General features: G+C 44.0%; 2 protein-coding genes and 1 pseudogene across 6 annotated transcripts; all 3 read right to left on the bottom strand.

Annotated features, from left to right (window-relative positions):
* Nucleotides 1–94: 94 nt before the first annotated feature.
* On the bottom strand, nt 95–3397 carry LOC111257237 (annotated as a pseudogene).
* A 3208-nt stretch (nt 3398–6605) lies between these two features.
* LOC101762727 (GDSL esterase/lipase At1g28600) lies at nt 6606–9969 on the bottom strand. Its single transcript, XM_004969268.3, has 5 exons — nt 9625–9969; nt 9292–9513; nt 8186–8334; nt 7829–8105; nt 6606–7132 (listed from the first exon to the last, which is right to left on the bottom strand). Exons 1-5 carry the CDS (start codon nt 9893–9895, stop codon nt 6852–6854), a joined length of 1200 nt encoding a protein of 399 aa, XP_004969325.1. The 5' UTR covers nt 9896–9969; the 3' UTR covers nt 6606–6851.
* Nucleotides 9970–11410: 1441 nt separating this feature from the next.
* On the bottom strand, nt 11411–21833 carry LOC101762320 (GDSL esterase/lipase At1g28600-like). Of its 5 annotated transcripts, none has more exons than XM_022826304.1 (5): nt 21087–21829; nt 20687–20766; nt 20435–20536; nt 12299–12473; nt 11411–11793 (listed from the first exon to the last, which is right to left on the bottom strand). In XM_022826304.1, the coding sequence occupies exons 1-4, from the start codon at nt 21661–21663 to the stop codon at nt 12384–12386; spliced, it is 849 nt and encodes a 282-aa protein (XP_022682039.1). In that variant the 5' UTR covers nt 21664–21829; the 3' UTR covers nt 11411–11793; nt 12299–12383. The 5 variants fall into 5 exon arrangements, with proteins under 5 accessions (XP_022682039.1, XP_022682037.1, XP_022682038.1 ...); XM_022826302.1 differs by having other exon boundaries at nt 20621–20766; nt 21087–21826; XM_022826303.1 differs by having other exon boundaries at nt 20435–20766; nt 21087–21305; nt 21390–21826.
* Between the last annotated feature and the right edge of the window lie 327 nt (nt 21834–22160).

Here is a 22160-nt window from a genome sequence, read left to right as displayed (position 1 = left end):
CATGAAATCATACATAGGGTAAATTACAAATTGTTATCAATATACACAAAGGTCATGTACATTTAACGCATTACCATACAACGTTGTAAAATTTCTTCTTCACGAAAGTTCCTTGATCATGATCGCGGCGTAAGTACGGAGCCTCTTCTTTGGATAGCAGGATGCTTGGATCAACTTCAACGGCGAATGGAGGCATGCCATCAAACTGATCATAATCATCTGATTGGTCTGTTTTATCCTCGACTCCCACGATTTTTCTTTTACCTGGAAGAAATATGTGGCACTTTGGCTCCCATGTCTCTTCTGGATTCCTCTTGGGTTTGCTGCACATGTCCTTCACATAGAACACCTGATACACATCATTGGCAAGTACGAATGGGTCATCACTGTATCCAGTCTTGCTCAGATCTACTATTGTCATTCCGTACTGATCTTTGGTGACGGCAGTTAGCTTCACCCAATTGCAAAGAAATAGAGGGATGTACAGCGGTCCGTATTCGAGTTCCTATATCTCCTGTATGAAACCATAATACGACTCCTTGCTATTATTTCTGTCCATGGCATCTATGCGGACACCACTATTCTGGTTCGTGCTTTTCTGGTCCTGGGCTCTCGTGTAAAATGTGTAACCATTTATCTCATAGCCTTGGAATTTGACGATTGTGGTAGCAGGTCCCCTGGCTAACCAGGCAAGCTGTGGGTGAATCTCAGAGTTACCCATAAGTTGTTGGCGCAACCAGGAGGGAAAAGTTTCCATGTGATGACGGGTAAGCCAAGCATCGGATTTGGTCGGGTTTTTGGAAGCTACCATCTGCCTGTGCTGCTCGATATACGGAGACACAAAGGATGACTGTTGTAGAACAGTGTAGTGTGCCTTGTCGAACAAATCAGTATCATTGCTCAAACTTGATTTCCTTCCAAGGGTGCCCATTCCTCGGAGCCTCCCCTCGTGGCGTGAAGTTGGAACCCCAATCGAGTCAATTGAATCAATAAAATCAACACAAAACTCGATCACCTCCTCTGTTCCATATCCCCTGGCGATGCTTCCTTCTGGACGGGCACGATTACGAACATAGTTTTTTAGGACTGCCATGAACCTCTCGAAAGGCCACATATTGTGCAGGTATACAGGTCCGAGAATACCGATCTCTTTTACTAGGTGAACCAGTAAGTGCGTCATAATATTGAAGAAGGATGGTGGAAATAACAACTCAAAACTGACAAGACATTGCACCACATCGTTCTGTAGCTTTGATAGCTTGGATGGATCGATTGCCTTCTGCGAAATCGCATTGAGAAACGCGCATAGCTTTACGAGCGGCAACCGGACATTTTCTGGTAGAACACCCCTCAGTGCAACCGAAAGCAACTGGGTCATCAACATGTGGTAGTCATGAGCCTTGAGATTTGTAAACTTCTTTTGTTTCATATTTATTATTCCCTTTATATTCGAGGAGTACCCAGACGGGACCTTCATACTATTCAAGCATTCAAACATGCTATCCTTCTCCTCCTTACTGAGAGTGTAACTGGCAGGACGTAAGTAGTGCTGTCCATTATCTCTCTTTTCCAGATGTAGGTCATCTTGTTGCCCCATGGCTTTCAGGTCCTGTCGTGATTCCAATGTATCTTTTGAGGTTCCATAAACACCCATGAAGCCTAGCACGTTCACGCAAAGATTCTTCGTCAGGTGCATCACGTCTATTGCGTTGCGAACCTCTAGGATTTCCCAATAAGGTAGCTCCCAAAATATTGACTTTTTCTTCCACATGGGTGCATGTCCGTTATCGTCGTTCGGAACAGGTTGGCTACCAAGTCCCTTTCCGAAGACTACATATACATCCTTCATAATCTTGAACACACGCTTTCCATTACGGTGTGCAGGTTTTTTACGATGGTCTGGCGTCCCTTTGAAATTCATCCCGCTCTTTCTCAGCTGGTTGTGAGCAGGGAGAAATCGACGATGACCCATATAGACGACCTTCTTACAGTGCTTCAAGTACATGCTGTCTGTGTCGTCTAAACAGTGGGTGCATACCCGATATCCCTTATTTGTCTGTCCTGAAAGGTTACTCAATACAGGCCAATCGTTGATGGTTACGAACAACAGTGCTCGTAGATTAAAGATCTCTTGTCTATCCTCATCCCACACACGTACACCTTCTTCCTTCCAGAGCTGTAAAAGGTCATCAACCAACGGCCTTAGGTACACGTCAATGTCGTTGCCGGGTTGTTTTGGGCCTTGGATAAGCGCCGGCATCATAATGAACTTCCGCTTCATGCACAGCCAAGGAGGAAGGTTGAACATACAAAGGCTCACAGGCCAAGTACTATGACCACTACTCAACTCACCGAATGGATTGAATCCATCAGTGCTTAAACCAAACCTTATGTTCCTTGCTTCACTTTCAAAGTCTGGGAATGTTCTATCAATTGATCTCCACTGTGCCTCATCTGCGGGGTGTCTCAGCATCTCATCTTCCTTACGGTCTTCTTTGTGCCATCGCATCAACTTAGCATTCGCCTTGTTCCTGAACAAGCGCTTCAAGCGTGGTATTATAGGGAAATACCACATCACCTTCGCGGGAACTCTCTTCTTGGGAGACTGCCCCTCGACATCACCAGGATCATCTCGCCTGATCTTATACCGCAGGGCTTCGCAGACGGGACAAGCATCCAATTTCTCGTATTCATCACCACGATAGAGGATACAGTCATTAGGGCATGCGTGTATCTTCTGAACATCCAATCCGAGAGGGCAAATAATCTGTTTAGCTTCATATGTTGTGGACAATAATTCATTATTCTCGGGGAGAATCTTCTTGACAATGTTCAACATCCCCTGAAATGCCTTATCGGACACACCATTTTTTGCCTTTCATTGCACAAATTCTAGTGTCGTACCTAGTTTTTTATGGCCCTGCTGGCAACCTGGGTACAACAATTTTTGGTGATCATCTATCATGCGCTGCAACTTTGCTGCTTCCTTCTCAGTTTCGCAATCTCTGTATGCATCTCGTATCACCTGACCAAGGTCATCAGTAGGGTCATTTTCTGCAAACTCATCTTCATCAGCCTCGCCCATTGTAGTACCTGCAAAAGCTTGGCCTGCAACCCAGTCCGGAATGGTGTCATCTTCCTCCTCCTCCTCGCCATCTTCCATTACAACCCCTAGTTCACCGTGCTTGGTCCAAACCAAATAGTTAGGCATGAAACCGTATTTAAACAAGTGGCTGTGAATAGTCCCCCAGGAATCCTTTGAATACTCCTTCCTGTTATTGCATTGGAAGCATGGACAACATACGAACCCATTCTCTGGCTTGTTCGCTTTTGCCACTTCGAGAAAATAATGCAAGCCATCAATAAACACCTTGCTCCGCCTGTCTGCATTATACATCCATTGCCGGTCCATCTGCATCGTATTACGCATGAAAATGGATTACACTTGACAATGGATTACGCGTGAAAATCGATTAAAGATCCAAACAACATGGTACAATACAACAACATGAAGATCCAAATACACATATTTAAATTAAAGTCCCGAACAACATTATACAATACAACAAGCCATCCACTGGTTATTATCAAGGAGGACTTCTTTATGACGTTGCTGCAAATAACGAAGCATTGCTTTTTCCAGCGCGCTCTTTTTCTTCGGCTTATGCTGAGGGCCAACTATGATTGGAACCTTGCCATAATAGGAACCACGATCGCCCCCACCATCGTCACTTCCTCCAGTAGCAGAAGCCATCTATGTACAAAAATTATTATCTTAACACTGTATAAGTTGTTCAACTTGAAGACCGTGATCATCTCGCGAGGATGTCCTCAACTAGGCGGCACCGCACTTCGTCATTAAAGAGGTTAGATGCTACGGAAAAGGGGACACGGTCACGATGTCCGTATCCACTCTTTCTCGTAGAATCGAACCTCCTTCTTGACATACGTTGCTGCTCGGCGGAGAACATCCTCGGCGAGATGAACACGGTATGCAAGTTCAACAAGTAGCAGAAGTCATCTATGTACAAAAATTCTTTCCTTACCACTACAGAAGTTGTTGAACTTGAAGACCGTGTTCATTTCGCGAGGATGTCCTCAGCTGGGCGGCACCGCACTTCGTCATGAAAGAGGTTAGATGCTACGGAAAAGGGGACAAGGTCACGATGTCCGTATCCACTCTTTCTCGTAGAATCGAACCTCCTTCTTGACATACGTTGCTACTCGGCGGAGAACATCGTCGCAGAAATGAACACGGTATGCAAGTTCAACAAGTAGCAGAAGTCATCTATGTACAAAAATTCTTTCATTACCACTACAGAAGTTGTTGAACTTGAAGACCGTGTTCATTTCGCGAGGATGTCCTCAGCTGGGCGGCACCGCACTTCGTCATGAAAGAGGTTAGATGCTACGGAAAAGGGGACACGGTCACGATGTCCGTATCCACTCTTTCTCGTAGAATCGAACCTCCTTCTTGACATACGTTGTTGCTCGGCGGAGAACATTCTTGCCGAAATGAACACGGTATGCAAGTTCAACAAGTATATGGATTTAAAAAACCATATTGAATTTGATAAGATAAACCGTCTAGACAAGGTAGCATCATTTTTAAACCACTGAAATAATGCATACTATATATGACACATCAATCTCCCTCACATTCTAGCTCAAAATACCTCTCCATTTTTCTACTTCATCATCACATTGTAGCAAATAATCTTTCCATCTCCAAATTAAGCATAAATCAAAGCATAACACGAGGATGAAGTAGCAAACCTTCGCAACACTTGTGTTGGCTGAGTCAAATTCCCACGAAAATGAGGGAAAAAACTTCGGGCAGCACCTCCCTTGCTTTGGCACCACCAGAGAGTAGGTGAAGCTCAGCTCTCTATCAATGTGCTGGACTGGCTCGGGCTGGAGGAAGAAGAAAGTCTCTGTCTCGGGATATAGTGGGGGATGAGTTTTTATCCCGGTTAAAAACTCCAACCGAGACAAAAGGAAACACCTTTTGTCCCGGTTGGATCCGGCCACCGACGCCCCCCAGCTAGCCGTTGCAACCGGGACTAAAGGGGGGCCTTTAGTCCCGGTTGCAATTACCAACCGGGACTAATGCTCCCCTCCAAATTTCCGCACCCCGACGCACCCCCTTTTGTCCCGGGCCAACTTTAAACCGGGATAAAAGGGGGCGGATCGAAAGTCAGTTCTCTACTAGTGTATTACAGCACAATTCTACTCCATGATGCAATGTGTAGCAAAATAATGATCATTTTAATTTTTAAAAACTGATCAATTAAATTAGTGTTTGGGGCTAATCATTAATGGCACCTGATCTGGTCGTCGCTACGTGTCGGAGTGCACGAAAAATCCTTTTTTGCACTCAAGATCTCAGGTACGGGGCTGGCTAGAACAAACGAGAAAGCAAACACACTTCCGCATCAGAAGCACCGACGCTAAGGCGGGTACATTTATGTAGATAGCGAGGGATTAAGAGGTGGCAACTTTGCGTCGGCAGTGACAGAGAAAGGCAGCTTCTTCGTGAAACAGCAGGACTCGATCGAGATGACTCACACTCTAGGACTAGGACGACTACTTTGCCATGGATGTCTTTTCTTTTGAGCATTAAGAACAAAGAATACTAATAATGTCTACCCATGTTTAGTGAAGTTATCTACTCGATCTATATCTAAAATAAATCTGCAAACTTCTATAAATGACGTTTTATGCTTTAGAATGAAGTCATGAACCATCACGGGGACTCATTTCTTTTTTAAAAAAAGGGTTCTACTTACAAGAACATCTCCAAAAGTACCCAAAATATATTGCTAGCATCCAAAAGTTGTCTAAACCATTGCCCGATTTTTTTGCACGTCCAATCCTAGCATCAACCTGAGCTATTTTTGCACCCCTTCCGCTCACTCCCAATCCATGGAATGAGGAAAAAAAAAAGGACATCTGACGAAGGAAAAAATGCCGTTCATTTTTTCACGGAGAAAAAAATTGCAATCCTTGTTTCACGGAGTAGATGGACAACGCCCATAGGAAAAGTGCCGTCAGTTTTTTTTGTCCACATATTGTTGATTTTTTTATCTAGTTTCTGGAACTGTTGGGTGATGAGTTTCTTTTTCTTCCGAATAATTTTTGGCAAGATCCAAAACCAATTGTTTTGGGACTTTATTTTTTAGGCACTCTTGGAGATGCTCTAAAGGAGGCATTTAAAGACTGTCAAAAAATTATTGCCGTGAAAAGAATAGTCTGTTGCCTTGGCATTCTAAATTAAAGCCGTACTAGGTTGAGCGGCCCTCTAAAATGCATATACTCCCTCCAGTATGTCTTTTTAGTTTTTTTTCTCAAGTTTATAGGAAAATTGCACTAATATCTAGAACATCAAATCAGCTTTGACAAATCTAGCATGAAATATATTTTGCTAGTGCATTTATTTGGTATTATAAATATTAATATATTTTTTATGAATTTGGTAAGGGTAGAGAAGCTTGACATAGAATAAAACTGAAATTACCCATTTTGAAACTAGAAAGCACGTGGTAGCATAGTAAGCAATAGTTAAGACATGACAATGCTTGATTGATAATGGAAATACAATTCGCTAGAGAAAAACTGATTTACTTTAGTAATTTCTAAACGCATAGTGTTCAAAAAGTATGTACTGACCATTTATCTTACAATATATTGTGAATTTCCACCAAATCAATATCGTATTAAAAACACTTCAAAATATAAACTATTGATATAATTGTCACACTACACGTGTATATAATTTGACTAACCATTACTCAAAACTAATGAAGTTTGACCTTTTCAAGTAGTACGAATAAAATGTAATTACGCAATTATTACATGTCGTAGAGGGGCTTGTATTCAGCAGAAGAATCGAGCTCCGCAAGCTGTGGACATGAACCGGTGGTGGAAGCCATGGGCGGCTGTGTGTATGAACCTCGTAGAAGGCCCATTGCAATGGCCCTGTATGCAGCTTCTGATGGATGGAAGCCATCCCATGATCCATACTTTTCTGGGTTATTACACACCGTATATTCTCCGTATCCACATCCTCCAGTTGGGGACACACCGTGGGGTCCTCCGCCACCACAGCAAGCCACCAGTGGATATTCGATCCCTGAACCAGAGTCATGGCAATGTTTTAACTAGGGTAGTGCCCGCCATGAAAGAGGATTTTTTTTTCCCTATGTTATGTACTGGTCTTCAGGAGATTCTGATTAAAGCTTCTAGGCAGTTTACTGAACGAAACCAAATAGCACGATAAATCTGAAGGTCAATTTGATTATGTGATACTAATACTACAAATAATACATTTACTACTCAAGTAATAGAATATCCAGTTAAAAGTAGGGAAAAAACAATGCTAAGTGATGTAAACTGATATCACCTTTGTTACCAAACAAACTCCAGTGTGAATAAAAAGTGTGTGGCGGCTGACTTCATCAAGCTACTATAGAATTATACAAGTGCTATCCTAAAACATTGAAGTTATGGTAGAATTATAACCACGAAGGAACTCATATGGTGCGCATATGGATAAAGGCACTAACATAAGATCAATTGTGCAGATAAAGTGGTGTACTCGTAAAATCTAAAATCCAGTTTATTTGAAGCACATTCTGAAATCTGAACCACCAAACTAACAATATAACTTTAATATACACGAATGCAAACAATTTTTGAAAGTTTGATGGCACAGTTTCTAGTCTGTCAAACAATATTTAGATGAGTACAGACTAAATTTATCTTTCGTAAAAAGAAAAGTAGAGACTAAATTTCATAGTAGAAAGAAAAGAAAAATATCCAAGCTCACCGTATTGTTCAGGGGAAAGGAAAATCTCCATAGCAGCTCCATAGTAATCAGCATAGATGATGGTTACTCCAGGATGGAGCTTGCGAAGCTTCTTAAGCTCCTTCATGAGAAGCTTGTTGTGGTATCGTGAGAACTTGTTCATCCACCTAAGGCAACCTGTATGTGGTTCATAATCTTCTTCCTTGTCGCTCTTGAACATCATCAGATATTTTGGGACACACCCAATTGGGAGGTTCCCAGGAACCACAAGAGTCTTGGCTCCTAGCTGAATCAATTCCTGCAAACTCAGGTCATTCTACATTACTATCTATATATAATGTGAGCAGCTACAATAGCGACAGCAAAACTGATGCTCACAGTGATTGTGGAAGAAATTTTGGCAACAACACTTGGAGTGAAGGTGCGGATCTTCTCGAAGGGCACTCTAGAAATAAGAGGAATGTTGTAGTCATTGCCCCCAATTTCTCCAATCAAGAAGAGAGATTGGTTCATCATATTTGAGCAACCTGTGCAACAAATAGGATCCACTGAATTGTAGATATCACATCATCATAAGAAAAAGAAAGTGATGAAGTTACTGCATTCCATGTTTTGGTGTTACTAAAAGTCAGATTTATCCTAATAATCTGTTTCCTAGCACAGCAATTGATTTCTTAGGCACATCAGGCTTGTGGAGCTGAAGTAAAAGCACTTGGCTGAATGGAGTTTCCTTCTTTCTCATTGACATCGTAAATTCTGATTGTGACTCTACTCCAAACAAGTCACGAATTATGATGTCGACTAGTTATAAAAAAATTAATTTTTAGTTTTGATACATGAAACTGCTTGTAGAGATTTATTCTATTTCTGAATTCGGACCATAAAGTTGATTCTTTCTGGAAAGTCGACAGATGGAAAATGAAGAAGAAAAATTCTCTCAAGTCTTTTGCTGAAATTGCTACAGCAAGTCGACAACGACTGATGTGGACCAGCCGGCTAGTTGCATGGCATCATTTCATCTATATCGCCATTCAATTGTTCATTTTCTCTTTGGAGTTTTGAAGCATGATTTTCAGTTTTTTACTAATTTTCATAAACCAAATAGCTGCAGATGGAATTACATAGTAAGATTTAATATCCGTTCCTTACTTCAAACGTTTAAACTGAACCCCTATCCAGCAACTCTGTTTTTTTTTTTTGAATGGCTACGGAAGGGGAGAGAGTCCCCCACCTGATTTCATTCCATTGGCGCCATACCCCTATCCAGCAAGGCAGCAACTCTGTTTCTCTGCTTTTTGCGTTCACCACTCGCATCGCATCTTTCCCTTTCCATCTCCAAAATTCCCGTGCACCGAACCTTCTCGAAATTGCATTCTACTACTATACCCGCTAATACTTTCCCCACCAACCAGATTACAGTACGAAGGAGGTTTGGTCAAAGGGGAAGGATGGAATCGGAGGAGGTAGAATGGGAACCTACATACCGGCGAGGTTGCCGGGGCAGAGGAGGTCCAGCAGCTCGCGGAACCACTTCATCTCCATGTCGAGGTGCACTCGGTTGCCCATGCCGTCGAAGCCCCTGTCCCGGAAGAAGGCCGGGCTGAGCGCCGTGGCGCCGCCCACGGCGAAGTTGGCCCCGCAGGCGAAGTCCTCCGCGCTCCGCCCGCTCAGGTACGGCGGCACGAACGGGAGCCCCAGCGTGTCCGCTGCAACCACGCGAATCCAATATCTCAAATCAAGTCAATCGAGCCCCCAACCCCGAAGACGCAGGCTAATAGATCAATCGGTCATCCGATTGATTGGTAACGGCAGCTTACCGATGAAGTCGACGACGATGCGGCCATCGGAGAAGCGCCCGGTGGGGCGGTGGAAGAAAGTCTCGCCGTACGGGAGACGGAGCGCGGGGTTGGAGTTGTTGCCGTAGACGAAGGCGTAGTTGCCTGTGTCCGCCAGCGAGTCCCCGAAGCTGAACACGCGCGGGTAGCAACCCGCCGCCGGCGCCGCTCCAACTAGTACTAGCACCACGGCCGCCGCTGCCGCCGGAAAGAGGAGCCCTCGTCCTCCCCTCCCAGAGGCAGAGAAAGCCATGGCGCTGTGCAGCTGTGCTTGGAAGTTGGAAACCAGGCCTTGGCGCTGAGGCCACGCTACTTTGACAGTTTGACATGGCATGAGCCACCAACCAAATGGACGTGTGACAGCCAGCTTCAGCTACTGACTTGTGGGCCCGTTGTAAGAGTCGCTCTCATGTCCCGTACTCAGCGTGCGTATTCATCATGCTCTGGTTGGTGGTTACGGGAAAACGGAAATAAAAAAGAGAGAGAGAGATCGCTGAATTGATAAGGTCGCGATTGGCTGTTCGAGCTGCCCTCTACTCCAAAACAACGGTTTTAATTTATTCTAAATCAAATTTCTTCAGTTTTAACAAGTTTGTAGAAAATAACACCGATATATGCAATACTAAACTAAATTCATTAAATCCATCTTAAAATATATCTTGTTAGTGTATTTTTTTTACCAGATATTAACTTAAACGATCTATATTTTGAAATAGATGGAGTATAAACTAGCTAGTGAACTAAACCAACGACACTGTTGGCGACATTGCTGGTACGAGGATAGCGACCTTGCTAGATTTTAGATTTAGACCTTATTTAGTTGCCCAAAGTTTGGAGGTGCAAAATTACTGTTATATAGCACTGTAGCACACTGTAGCGTTTCGTTTGTATTTGTGAATTATTATCCAAATATTGACTAATTAGGCTCAAAAGATTCGTCTCGCAAAGTACAACAAAACTGTACAATTAGTTTTTGATGTCGTCTACATTTAGTACTCCATGCATGTTTAATATGATGGGGAATCTTCTTTTTGCATAGTGTCAAAATTGGAAGTTTTGAGGAACTAAACATGACCTTAGATGGATTGGGTTTCGAAGTGCCACCCTCTCGCTCTCTGACATAGACCATGGTGGGAGGTTCATGTGGCATTAGCGAGGTCGTCCCACTAGTACTGATCGCCGATTAGGGATGGAAGCAGGTCTATTTGTGAACCCGCCGTGAAATTCATAAAAATAATATATTTTTATGGGTTTATGGATAAACTTATTTGCATCCCTAATGATGATCAGTGCACTCAGGAGCAGCGACGCGATGTTAATGTGCGATTAGCGGCAAGCCGGATAATAGTAGGGAGTGAAGTTGGACGATATGGCATGATGGTGAGGGATGCGCAATCTGCACGCCCACAGTTTGGCTTCTGACGTGCGCGCCTGCAGAGTTTGCCTCAGCGACATGCGTCTTGCCTCAAGATCAGCCCATTCCTTCTTTTCCAGAGTTGCCAGCAGCACAGGAGGATGAACGTCTTGAAATCTGCCGGTGTCCAGGCCCGGTTGCAGATGGACGCCCAGTGATTGCTAAAACTCGCTATTCATCTGATTTAAAGGAAGAAATCTGTCAAATTTCTTACCCTATGACCAAATGGATATTCGTGTAGCCTTCTTCTTCTCCGGAGTGTTCTCCATCTTCTCCGGTGAGACTCGAGAGCCAACTTCGATTCAAAAACTTAACAGATTTTTTAATATAAATCTGTCATAAGGTATCTAGACAGATTCAAATTTGATTTCCCTTGTCAAAAGTTGGCATCAATACATCATTTTTTTTGTGAGGATGCCATCGTTGCATCTTGAACAGCTAAACATAGTTACAGGATTACAAGTCTCAGATGGACTTGTATTCAATGGAAAAGCCGAGCTCACTAAGATGTGTACATGAATAGGCAGTTGTAGCAAAAGGAGGCTGCGTGTATGAGCCTCGTAGCAAGCCCATTGCAATGGCCTTGTATACAGCTTCTGAAAGATGCATGCCATCCCATGATCCATGCTTTCTTGGGTTGTGGCACAATTTGTATTCTCCACGTCCACAGCTTACATTTGGGGTCACACCGTAGGGATCCCCTCCACCACAGCAAGCCACCAAGGGATACTTGATTCCTGAAGCGCGGTCATGGCAATTACAATAGATAAGAAGTTCATTTTCAGTTTCTAAGGTTCTAGATAGTCTATCTGTTGAAAACAACTAATTTTTTGAATCTAGAGCTTAATCCAAGTTGCAAGATGTTAATGCTATACATAACAATATAACATATGTATAATTGCTATATGCATATATGATAATAAAAATAGAAAAATGCTAGACAAAAGTAATTCTGAAACTTATGGTATGTAATTTGGTGATACTATTTGCTAGTGTTTCATTAGGACCTTAAATAAATACCCTCTTTTTTCCCTGGAGAGGCTATGCAATTTCCCTGTTGCTTAATTAGGTCCGCATTCTTTGCTCGCCAGAGCTATTGCTACCTAACTTCTGTTCGAGTCACTTCACTTCCTACTACGAAAGATTGGAAAATGAATAGATAAATAACTACTGTACTTTAGAATCATTTTCTGCCAAACTTGTAGCAGAAATTAAAAATGGTATGTATATTCTTGAACTCACCATATCTTTCAGGGGAGACAAAAACCTCCATAGCAGCTCCATAGTAGTCAGCTTAGATGATGGTCACGCCAGGATTGAGCTTGCGCTACTTCTCCAGCTCCTCGATGAGAAGCTTGTTGTGGTACCGTGAGAACTCATTCAGCCACCCAATGCAACCCGTCTCTTGCTCATAATCCTCTTTTTGTTTAAAAAAAGACAGGAGGGGTTCGGGATCCCTACTGATTAGATATATATATAAAGCATAAACGAAGGAGCAAGTACCCAACAAAAAGAAAAACATAGGAGAAGCCTAAAAGAAGGAAAATAAAAGAAGGAAAAAAACTGAAGAGAGTAAAAAAAAAGGAAAAAGAAGAAAAATTACAAAAACGAAGAGCCAAAAGGTAAAAATGAATAAAGCCTAGAGGGATTGAATCCAGACTTCCAAAAGATGTTGATGTCTTGGTTTGGCCCTAAGCAGGAGGTCTTTAAGTTCCGAGACGAATTTCCGATTGCAAGACAAGCTAAGGGGATCAACATTGTTAAACATCCAGTCGTTTCTTGTTGTCCAGATGCTCCACGCCATCAAGACTATAATCTCCATAAAAAACGGCACTCCCAATTTCCTTTTTAGTTGCTCTATTATGTTCAAAATCGGCCTTGTGTGTACCTATGTAATCCCAATACTTCTCCAGCAAGCTTTTGCAAAGTTGCAGCAGAAAAATAAGTGATATACTGTCTCTCTTTTCTGCATGATGCAGAGTTCGCAGTTGTAAGAATCAAGGGCCATATGTTTTCTTCTTAGGATATCTCTTGTGTTTAGCCTGTCCATGAGTAGTAACCAGAAGAAGATTTTGTGTTTTTTCTGACATTTTGATCTCCGCAGCCATCTAAATGCTTGGTGGACATTCCTAGTTCCCGTGATTGATTTGTAGGCCCTCTTTGTAGAGAATGAAGGTGACCCCCAGATATAAGACCAGGTATCATTGTGTGTCTTCAAATGAATGTCCGAAGTCCATTGTTGCAAGGTCAGAAACTGAGTATGTGCATCTACTGATAAAGGAGTGTTGAAATTTTCTATGAGACTTTGTTTTTCTTTGACTATCTTGAGGGTTGCATTTGTGTCCTTTGCAAAAGATAGCAGTTCTGGGAAGAGTTGTCCTGGAATTGCTCCATTCCACATGTCCTTCCAAAACAAAACAGTTGAGCCATTAGCTATTGTAACTAAAGCAATTCCTTTGAAGGTGTCTTGTAGTTTAATTATGTCCTTCCACCAAAAGGAACCTCTAACTTGTCCTCCTGGTAGCTTTCCATTTGAATAATACTTGTTCCATAATAGCGTCACCCACGGTGTATCTTCTTTGGAGTAGAATTTGTGGAGGAACTTCAATAACATAGCTTCGTTATGAGCAGCTATGTTTATTACACCTAACCCTCCATTCTCCTTGGAGAGACAAACCATATGCCAGGCTGCCTTCGATGGTTTCTTAGAATTTTGATCAGACCCCCTCCAAAGACAATGTTTTCTGAATTTGTCTATCTGAGATATGAATCCCTTGTGTAGTTTGATAGTTGAACAGAAGAACACCGCAGACGAAGACAAGACTGAATTAACCATTTCAAGTTTCCCTCCCTAACTGAGAAACATAGACATCGAATTTAGCCTTTTTCCATTTTTTGAATGAGTGGCATGAAGTGTTCAATCTTTGGTTTTACTGACCCAAGTGGTAGGCCAAGGTAGGTGAATGGAAGAGATCCTTGTTGACACTCAAAAGACTGTGCCAGAAATTGCAACCTCGCCTCTGAAATGTTGATGGGCATCATCACTGACTTAGCGTAGTTTACTTTGAGGCCAGTTGACAGAGCAAAAATGTGTAAGACTTCTTTCAAAACCCTTAACTGATTAGAACAAGCTTCCATGAAGAGAAGAGTATCATCAGCATATTGAACTATTAGGAAGTTCGTTCCTGCCCCTTCCGCGATAAGTAGCTTCAGATTTCCCAACTCTTTCTCGTGGTTAAGAATGGACTGTAATAAATCTGCCATTAGTACAAAGAGTAGAGGTGATAGAGGATCCCCCTGCCTGACTCCTCTTTTGCAGTGAAAGACTTTCCCAGGCACCCCATTCAGGAGTACCGATGATGTCCCAGAGCACAAAATTTGTTGGATCCACTGAACCCATCTGGTGCCAAACCCTTTGTGCTTTAAAATTTCTAGAATGGCTTTGTGCTCAATTTTGTCAAAGGCTTTTTCAAAGTCCAGCTTGAGGATGACTAGGTGTTTTTTTTGACTTTTTGCATATATGCAAGAATTCAAAAGCCCATGCTAGGCAATCTTGGATGGTCCTTGTTTTGATGAAGCCATATTGACTTTTTGTGAATAAGGGACCTGATGACCTATTGCAGCATCTGTGCTAGAAGCTTTGTTAGTAACTTGATGGTGGAGTCAAGCAAGGAGATCGGCCTAAAGTCTCCAACATATAGAGGGCTTTCCTTTTTCGAAAGTAAGGCAATGAAGGAGGAGTTGATACTCTGCAAACATAAGTCCCCAACAAAGAAGCATTGTACTAGTTTATAGAAGTCCTGACCAATGATGTTCAACATTTTTTTAAGGAATTCTCCATTGAAGCCATCCGATCCTGATGACTTGTCATTTGGTAGCTGCGCTATTACATTATCGATTTCGTCTTTTGAGAATGGTTCCTCTAGAGTCTGTAGGTCTGTCTCTCTTTGTAATAGTTGTTGCAAATCAAGGTACATGTGAGTGTATTCCGTTCTACCCAGTCTGTCTTTGAACAATTTCCATAATAATTCAGCTTTTTCCTCATGTTTGGTTGTTTGTGTTCCTTCGTCAGAATAAAGGTGTGTGATAGTATTTTTCTGGTTTCGAACCGATGCTTGTGCATGGAAGAATCTTGTACACTCATCTCCTAACTTAATCCACCTGACTTTCCCTCTTTGCTTTCAATAGGTTTTTTGTTGGCGTAATAGATTTTCCAGATGCCGTTGTATTAATTTCTTGAAGTTCCATTCTTCCATAGTCAGGTCCCTTGATTCCTCAATTATATCCATGAACTGTAACGTAGTTTTGTTATTTTTGATAGTAGTAGCTAGATTTGGTAACTGAGCTTTCCATCCTTTTAAAACTCGACAAAGATTTTTGAATTTAGCCGTCACTTTTTTAGCCTGGTCCATTTGATCCAATGGCAAATTCCAAGCATGTTGTAGAATGGGAATGAAGTGGTAGTTTTCAAAACGAAAGATGGATGGCCTGGGCACCTTTGTTTGAGCAGTTATGACACATGGAGTGTGATCTGATGTGTCACGAGAGAGAGCCATTACAGTTGAGTTAGGAAAGCAAGTAGTCCAGACTATCGAAGTGAAAAACCAATCCAGTCTTTCCAGAAGTGGATTTCTCTGTTTATTGGTCCAAGTATAGCGGCAACCCTTCAGAGGTAATTCGATGAGTCTTAGTTTACTGATGGCGTTGTTGAAAGCCAGCATTTGGCTTGTTTCTATCCTCGGGTCATCTCAGGAGATTGAAGTCGCCAACTATTAACCACTTATCCTCATCTGCAATTTCAATTTCTTTGAACCATCTGATAAACACCGCTTTCCCTTCCATGGTACATGGAGCATATATGTTGGTGAGGTACCACGAATGTCCAGATACTAAGAAATTTATTAGAATTGACTGAGTGTAATCATTCTGAAATTCAAGGTTTGCACTGAATTTTGAATTGTTCCAAACAATGAGAGAACCTCCTGCGTTCCCTACCGAGGGTAAGAAGACAAAAGCATTCATCTGAGGGGGACAAAAAAATTTAATGTACACTGAGTCAATCTCTTCTCTCTTTGTTTCTTGTAAGCACAGGATGTCACAATTAGACTCTTTAATCTTGCTATTAATAGCCTCCCACTTTCCTGTTGAATTTAAACCTCTGATATTCCAAGATAAGATGACCCAAGCTCTATCTTTGTGTGTGCAATTCATAGGAAACATTGATTAGGTGATGCAGGCATTGTGAGAGCAGGACTTATTGTAGTTGGTATCTGTCAAGTCTTTGCTCATATGTTGTAATACTAGGAGAGAATTTGATGCCAGTAAGCCGACATTACCCATATAAAACTGATAAAACTCCCAGACTATCACAACCATCACATGATTTTTGGGTCGACCAACCATAACAAAATACACAGTTTGGTGAGGTATTAACCTCCCATCAGAATTCCAAACTTTGTTCGATGACATCAATAAGACAAAGGAAAGATGATACTAAGGAGGACATAAAATAGTTTCAGGTCCTGGAACCTGTGCCCGAGCATTCACCTTCTTCTAGCTCCTGAGACTTCTCATTGCTCTTGTTTCTCTTGAACCTAGCTCCTCCTTTGTCTCCAATCACATTGAGTTGTGCTGCCTTCATCTTGAGGTTTTCATCAGAGATTGTTCCCTTGCTGATCTTGCAAAAATCTTCACCCATGGCTACCAGGGTCTTTGTGGATAGGCTTGGTGGGACTGTTGCACATGCTAGACACTTTTGAGAGGTACAGCTAGAGTGTCTGAACCTCGCATTTTTTATCCTGATCCTTGGGCTCCTCCTGGCTTCTGTTTCCACCAAAGGTGCTAAAGTCTTGGATTTTTTTCTGGCCACGAGGATTGTGATTAGTGTTAATTTCATCCTCAACAGGAACTTGATCAGTTTCAGATAAACAAGTAATACTTGCTTTTTTAGGACAGGATCTTGGGATTGAAAGGGACACTGATTTACTATTACTGGCACCAGTTAATAGCAGTTCACATGCTTTTGAGGATAAGAAGGAGCATGCCCATTCAAACTTATTGGGATTTAATAGATTAACTGTGAAGAAAGGTGCCCAGTCATTGGGAGAGAGATCACCTTTTCTGGAGAACCATCCACTAAGAAGAATTTGGCTCATAGCTGTTGCAGATCTGGACTAGTAGTTCTTTTCCTTTCTGCCTCCCTCAAACAGGTAGCCCATCCAGGATCGACTGCATTGCTGAGAAAGGATTCTGCCATGAACATGTTAACATTGAACTCATTGTTTAACTAGTTACCTGGGCCCCCTTCTTGAACTGGTTGAATTGGGTGGAGGAAGTCAGGCAGATAGTTGTCCAGCTGCATGTTCTGGGCCTCCTGGACTGGTGCTGGAGGCCGCAGCAGATGCTCAATGCCGGCCTGCCCGACTTGGTTCTCTTGAAGGTTTTGGATGGCGGGAATGGCCAAAACAAGCTTCTGCCCATGTCCTTGCTGGACTTCTTCCTCTTGCCCCTCTATCATATGGTCATGTTGTTGAATGCTGCTCCCTGACATCTTCGCTTGGTGGCCACTGCTCTCTGCAGATGAAAACGATGGCAGGGGAGCAGACAAGCTTAGTTGCAATTCCAGTTCTAGCTGTCCTTCTTCTTGCTGAATGTCTCCTTGTTCAGGTGCTTGGTTTTGCAGATCGTTAACCAGCATTTGCATTTGTTCTTGGACATGGTCGTCTTCTTCAGGGTCTTCATTGAGATCTGGGAGTGATTCAATTTGCTGGTTGTTCTGGACTTGTTCCTCCAATTGATGCTCATGCTGCTGTTGTTGGGGGAGTTGATCCTGTAACTGTTGAACATTGTGTTGTGGCTGGTTATGGAATCTAGGGAAGATGAAATTATTTTCAAGACCTGGAGCAGGGATGTCTTCATCTTGTAAGAATCCCCCAAGTGGGTTTTGCTGCATGATCTCTACCTGGACAGTTGTTGAAACCCCTTCAAAATCATCTCCTTCTGAGAAAATCAAGTAATGTGGCACATCCTCCAAATCAGTCACTCTTGCTTTCACCACCACCCTGGCCATGATGTTATCTTTCTGCCAACAAATCAGACGCCCAAATGATTTAATAGCATCTCTAATGTCATCAACGTTACGAGTGTCTAAAGGATACCCTATCAAGAGCAGCCAGCATTCTCTGTTGAAGATCACTCGTCTAGCATTGGGACCTCTATTGTGATTCACAAAAGAAAAGGATAGGCCATTCCGATTGAACGGACTGTGGTGAACCAGAGCCTCTCTATCTGTCGCTCTATTCAGTCTGACGAAAACCTGAATTCTATGAAAGGGGCATCGCTGGATTTCTTGGATATGAAGCTCCAACTCTTCCTCTACCAGACCTACCACTGCACCTTGTACAACAGCAAACGGAATCTCAACGGGGGGGGGGAGAGTTGGTGACTGTGACGATCGCTAGGTCTTCATTTGCCGATGGTGATCTTGGACTTACCACCCGAGTGAACTTCGGTCTCCCCTACACCAGGACTCGACTGAAATCAGGGAACATCAAGGGTTCTGGGTCTACATTGAGGAAGGCCATTGCTGGGGATTAAGTCCGTCTCTCGCCGGAGTCTACGATGAGGAAGGTGGAGTGTTCTGGGCGAGAGATAACTGTTTGCTAATCGGTAGTGGAAGGTGAAGTAGCCGAAGGGACGTCTCCTTGAGTTCCGCGCGCTGCCTGCCCCAACTTAGCCAGGGAGGAGAAAACCGGTGGGCTTGGTTGAGCAGGCCCAGTGTGTGTCTTGAGACGGGCTTTGAACCAATTAAGCCCAGCGTCTTTAGGCCATTTACCCGAGGCAAAAACCGGTGAAAAGTTACTCAATGGCTTTGCAGTAAAAGAAGCTTTAAACCTCTGTAAGTCAAGCCAATTGGAGCAACTTTGGAATCTATGCCCCGGCTGCTTGCAATGCCAGCAAATAAGTGTTCTTGTGATATCTCTGAACGGGTGGTTGGCAGTTGAGCGTTGTCCTTGGTCATTGTGAACAGGAACGGTGTTTGAGAGAATCATCTTCCAAGATCTTGTATCAGAAACCTTTTGTCTGACAAAGCCCTTCCTCGCGATGTGTTTGAGCCTCGGTAGTTGTTGCTTTGGCTCCTGTAATCTTTCAAAGACCGATCGTCGCACAGGATTTTGAATTCTTTAGAAGACCGAGAGGCGAGGTGGAGAAGGTTCTGTCTCAAGAAAGACAGTTCCTTTGGAGCTGTTAGGTTGGCTCCCAGGGTTGCTAAAAGGCCTAAAAGAAGGTCTCTTATTTCTAATGGGGATAGCGTTAGCCCCTGTTAGGGGAATATTATGTCTAACCACAAAAGCGTAAGAAGGAGCAAACTGAGAGCGAGGAAGCGGAGAACGACTCGGATCGGAAGAAAACAGCCCAATAGAGGGGCGAGCAGGGATTACCTGCTTCAAAGTTGAGCCTTTTTTATGATTCACAGTCTGCCAATAGAAAGATGGTCCAGAGTCTTTCTTCGCGAAACGGAGGGCCTGGTTGAACCCATTATCATTCAGGAGAAAAAAGGATAACTTGAAAGAATCAGAGGCCAGGAGACCTCGGTCAATGATGTGAAAGCCCACTTCTCTTGAACTCACTTTGAATTGAAAATTTGATCATCCAGTTCTTCAGCCTGAAAGAGCTCGTAGTGGCCTCCCAGAACAGATTGCAAGCATAGATTCACAGAGTCAGAAGTAAGTCGAAACCTGTTTTGGCTGAAAGATACTAGCAGGTGAAAACCTTTTCCTGCTAGCTTCCCCTCCAGTGTTACCTTAGAGTTGAGGCATTCCTGAATCCATTGCTCAAAAGCAAGCCCAATATTGAAGTTGAACTTGGATGAATCCATTCGGGATGAGCAAGACGGGTGAAAAACCAAAGCTGAAAGGACGAGAGCCCCTCAAGAGCCCCGAAATCACGTGGCTTAGCAGCAAAGAGAAACGGGGTTGGAGAGATTACCTGCATTGGAAGCTCGACCTATACGGTCGTGAACGCTAGTGTTGGTGGTGACGAAGAACCTTTGTTGGTTGTGGGCGCTAGTAAACAAAGGATCGCTGGTGGAGGAAGCGAGCCTTCGCAGGCCAACACAGAGCTCCGGAAATGGAGAGGCCACCGACGGTGGAAGAGTTCACCGATAGTGGAAGCGAGCCCTTTTCCACAAGCTCGGCTCCATGGTCACGAGATCCACAAGTAGATCGCCGGCGTACGCCCGCGAGGAAGGGGGGTCACCGGCGAGGACCCCTTGCACACTCGTTCGTGGATGCCGGGACCGGGATGGTCACCGGCGGTGGAGGCGAGCCCTCACACCCTCGCTCATTTCGACCCTTGAAGGTGATCTTTTTCATAGTCCTCTTTGTTATCGCTCTGGAATGCCAACAGGTAGTTCGGGATGCACCCAATTGGTAGATTCCCTGGAACCACCAGAGTCTTGGCTCCTAGCCGAATCAGCTCCTGCAAACTCGACGCATTCGCGTTGCTATAGTATTCGATGGCAGTGACAACACGACGGGTGTGTACAGCAAAACTGACACTCACGGTGATAGTCGAAGAGATTTTGGCAATGACGATCGGGGCGAAAGTGGTAACAAAGGGTAATCTTGCCTTGAGAAGAGGTGTGCTGTAGTCATTGCCTCCGATTTCTCCAACCATGAAGAGGGATCGGTTCATCATGTCCGAGCAACCTGCAATGAAAATGGCTCCGGCTTCTGAATTAGTAGCACTTAATGATGGCACTTGTCTGTTTGTGAGGTTACTGAGATTTTCTTAATCATAAGTCAACATCAGCAATTCAGTACTTCTACGAATACACTCCGTATTCTATAGCAGTTTAGCGTTCATGATCACGGCAAGACAAGTAATCACACCGTTGAGTTCTCATCCCATTAAAGCCGAGTTTACATAGTACTAGTAAATACTCCAGGCGATTTCGCGCATCTTTGGTAGGATCTCATGAACAGAGGGCCAAATCAGAGAGGAGATCGAGGTGAAGTAGCATACGCACCGGCGAGATCGCCGGGGCATAGGAGGCCGAGCATGTCGCGGAACCACCTCATCTCCATGTCGAGGTGCACCACGTCTCCGATGTCGAAACCCCTGTCCCGGAAGAACTCCGGGCTGAGCGCCGTGGCGCCGCCCACCGCGAAGTTGGCCCCGCTCGCGAAGTCCTCGGCACGCCACCCGCTCAGGTACGGCCGCACGAACGGGATCCCCAGCGCTCCAGCTGCAGATTTTTTTTGAATCGCAAATGGGAACTGCTCCTGAACTTGTCCGTGGATAGCGGGGGGGGCCATTGCTGCGTGCGTACCGATGAAGTCGAGGACGATGCGGCCGTTGGAGAAGCGGCCGGTGGCGCGGTGGAAGAAAGTCTCGCCGTAGGGGAGCCGGAACACGGGGTCGGAGTCGTCGCCGCAGACGAAGCGGTAGTTGCCCGTGTCCGCCAGCGAGTCCCCGAAGCTGAACAGGCGCGTGTAGCACGCGGACGCCGGCGCCGCCCCAGCTAGCGCGGCCGCCGCCGCCACCACCACCACCGGAAACAACAGCCGTGCTCCTCCTCCTCCGCCGGAAGGAGAGGAAGCCATGGCCTTGCACTCTTCTGAGGACTCGCCGGTCTCTGTCGGCGCTGCTGGAGACAGGCGGGGGAAGAAATAGAGACTAAACAAACGTGTGATGCTGGTGCTTATGAAACACCAACTACCTCCAAAGGCCACGAAGCGGGAACAGATACAGCGCTACCTCCACCTCCTGTTTATGGGTCCATCCCATCTTTATCCGGGCCCCGCGAGCAGCCGGGTCCATTTGCCTGGTCACAATTGGACGGCGAAGGCACTGTAGTACTGCACGCTGTCAATGATACAGTGATACACTGATACCTGGTTGATCCCCAGTTCCCCACAAACGTAGAAGGAAAGAAGATTTAGCAAAGGAAAAAAAAAAAGGAAAAACAGCGAGCGGACTTCGAGTCTGGGGGTTGAGCTTTGAAGGCTTAGGCGACGTTTGGTTCCATTGCTTATTTTTAGCACGTGTCACATTAAATATTTAAATACTAATTAGAAATATTTTTTTATGAATACTAATT

The sequence above is a fragment of the Setaria italica genome, chromosome V (assembly GCF_000263155.2).
Source record: "Setaria italica strain Yugu1 chromosome V, Setaria_italica_v2.0, whole genome shotgun sequence".
Lineage (NCBI taxonomy): Eukaryota > Viridiplantae > Streptophyta > Magnoliopsida > Poales > Poaceae > Setaria > Setaria italica.
This window is presented reverse-complemented; position numbering and strand designations above follow the sequence as displayed.

Bases quoted from the DNA above. Each gene is read 5' to 3' on its own strand.
- LOC101762320 (XM_022826301.1), bottom strand. From the start codon at position 21,663: ATGGCTTCCTCTCCTTCCGGCGGAGGAGGAGGAGCACGGCTGTTGTTT. The intron at 20,767-21,086 runs GTGCGTATGCTA...TTTTCATTGCAG, and splicing joins ATGCCCCGGCGATCTCGCCG to GTTGCTCGGACATGATGAAC. The intron at 12,474-20,434 runs GACTATGAAAAA...AAACAAAAAGAG, and splicing joins TCCAGAGCGATAACAAAGAG to GATTATGAGCAAGAGACGGG.
- LOC101762727 (XM_004969268.3), bottom strand. From the start codon at position 9,895: ATGGCTTTCTCTGCCTCTGGGAGGGGAGGACGAGGGCTCCTCTTTCCG. The intron at 8,335-9,291 runs GTATGTAGGTTC...TTTGTTGCACAG, and splicing joins CTGCCCCGGCAACCTCGCCG to GTTGCTCAAATATGATGAAC. The intron at 8,106-8,185 runs GTGAGCATCAGT...CTGAGTTTGCAG, and splicing joins AAATTTCTTCCACAATCACT to GAATTGATTCAGCTAGGAGC.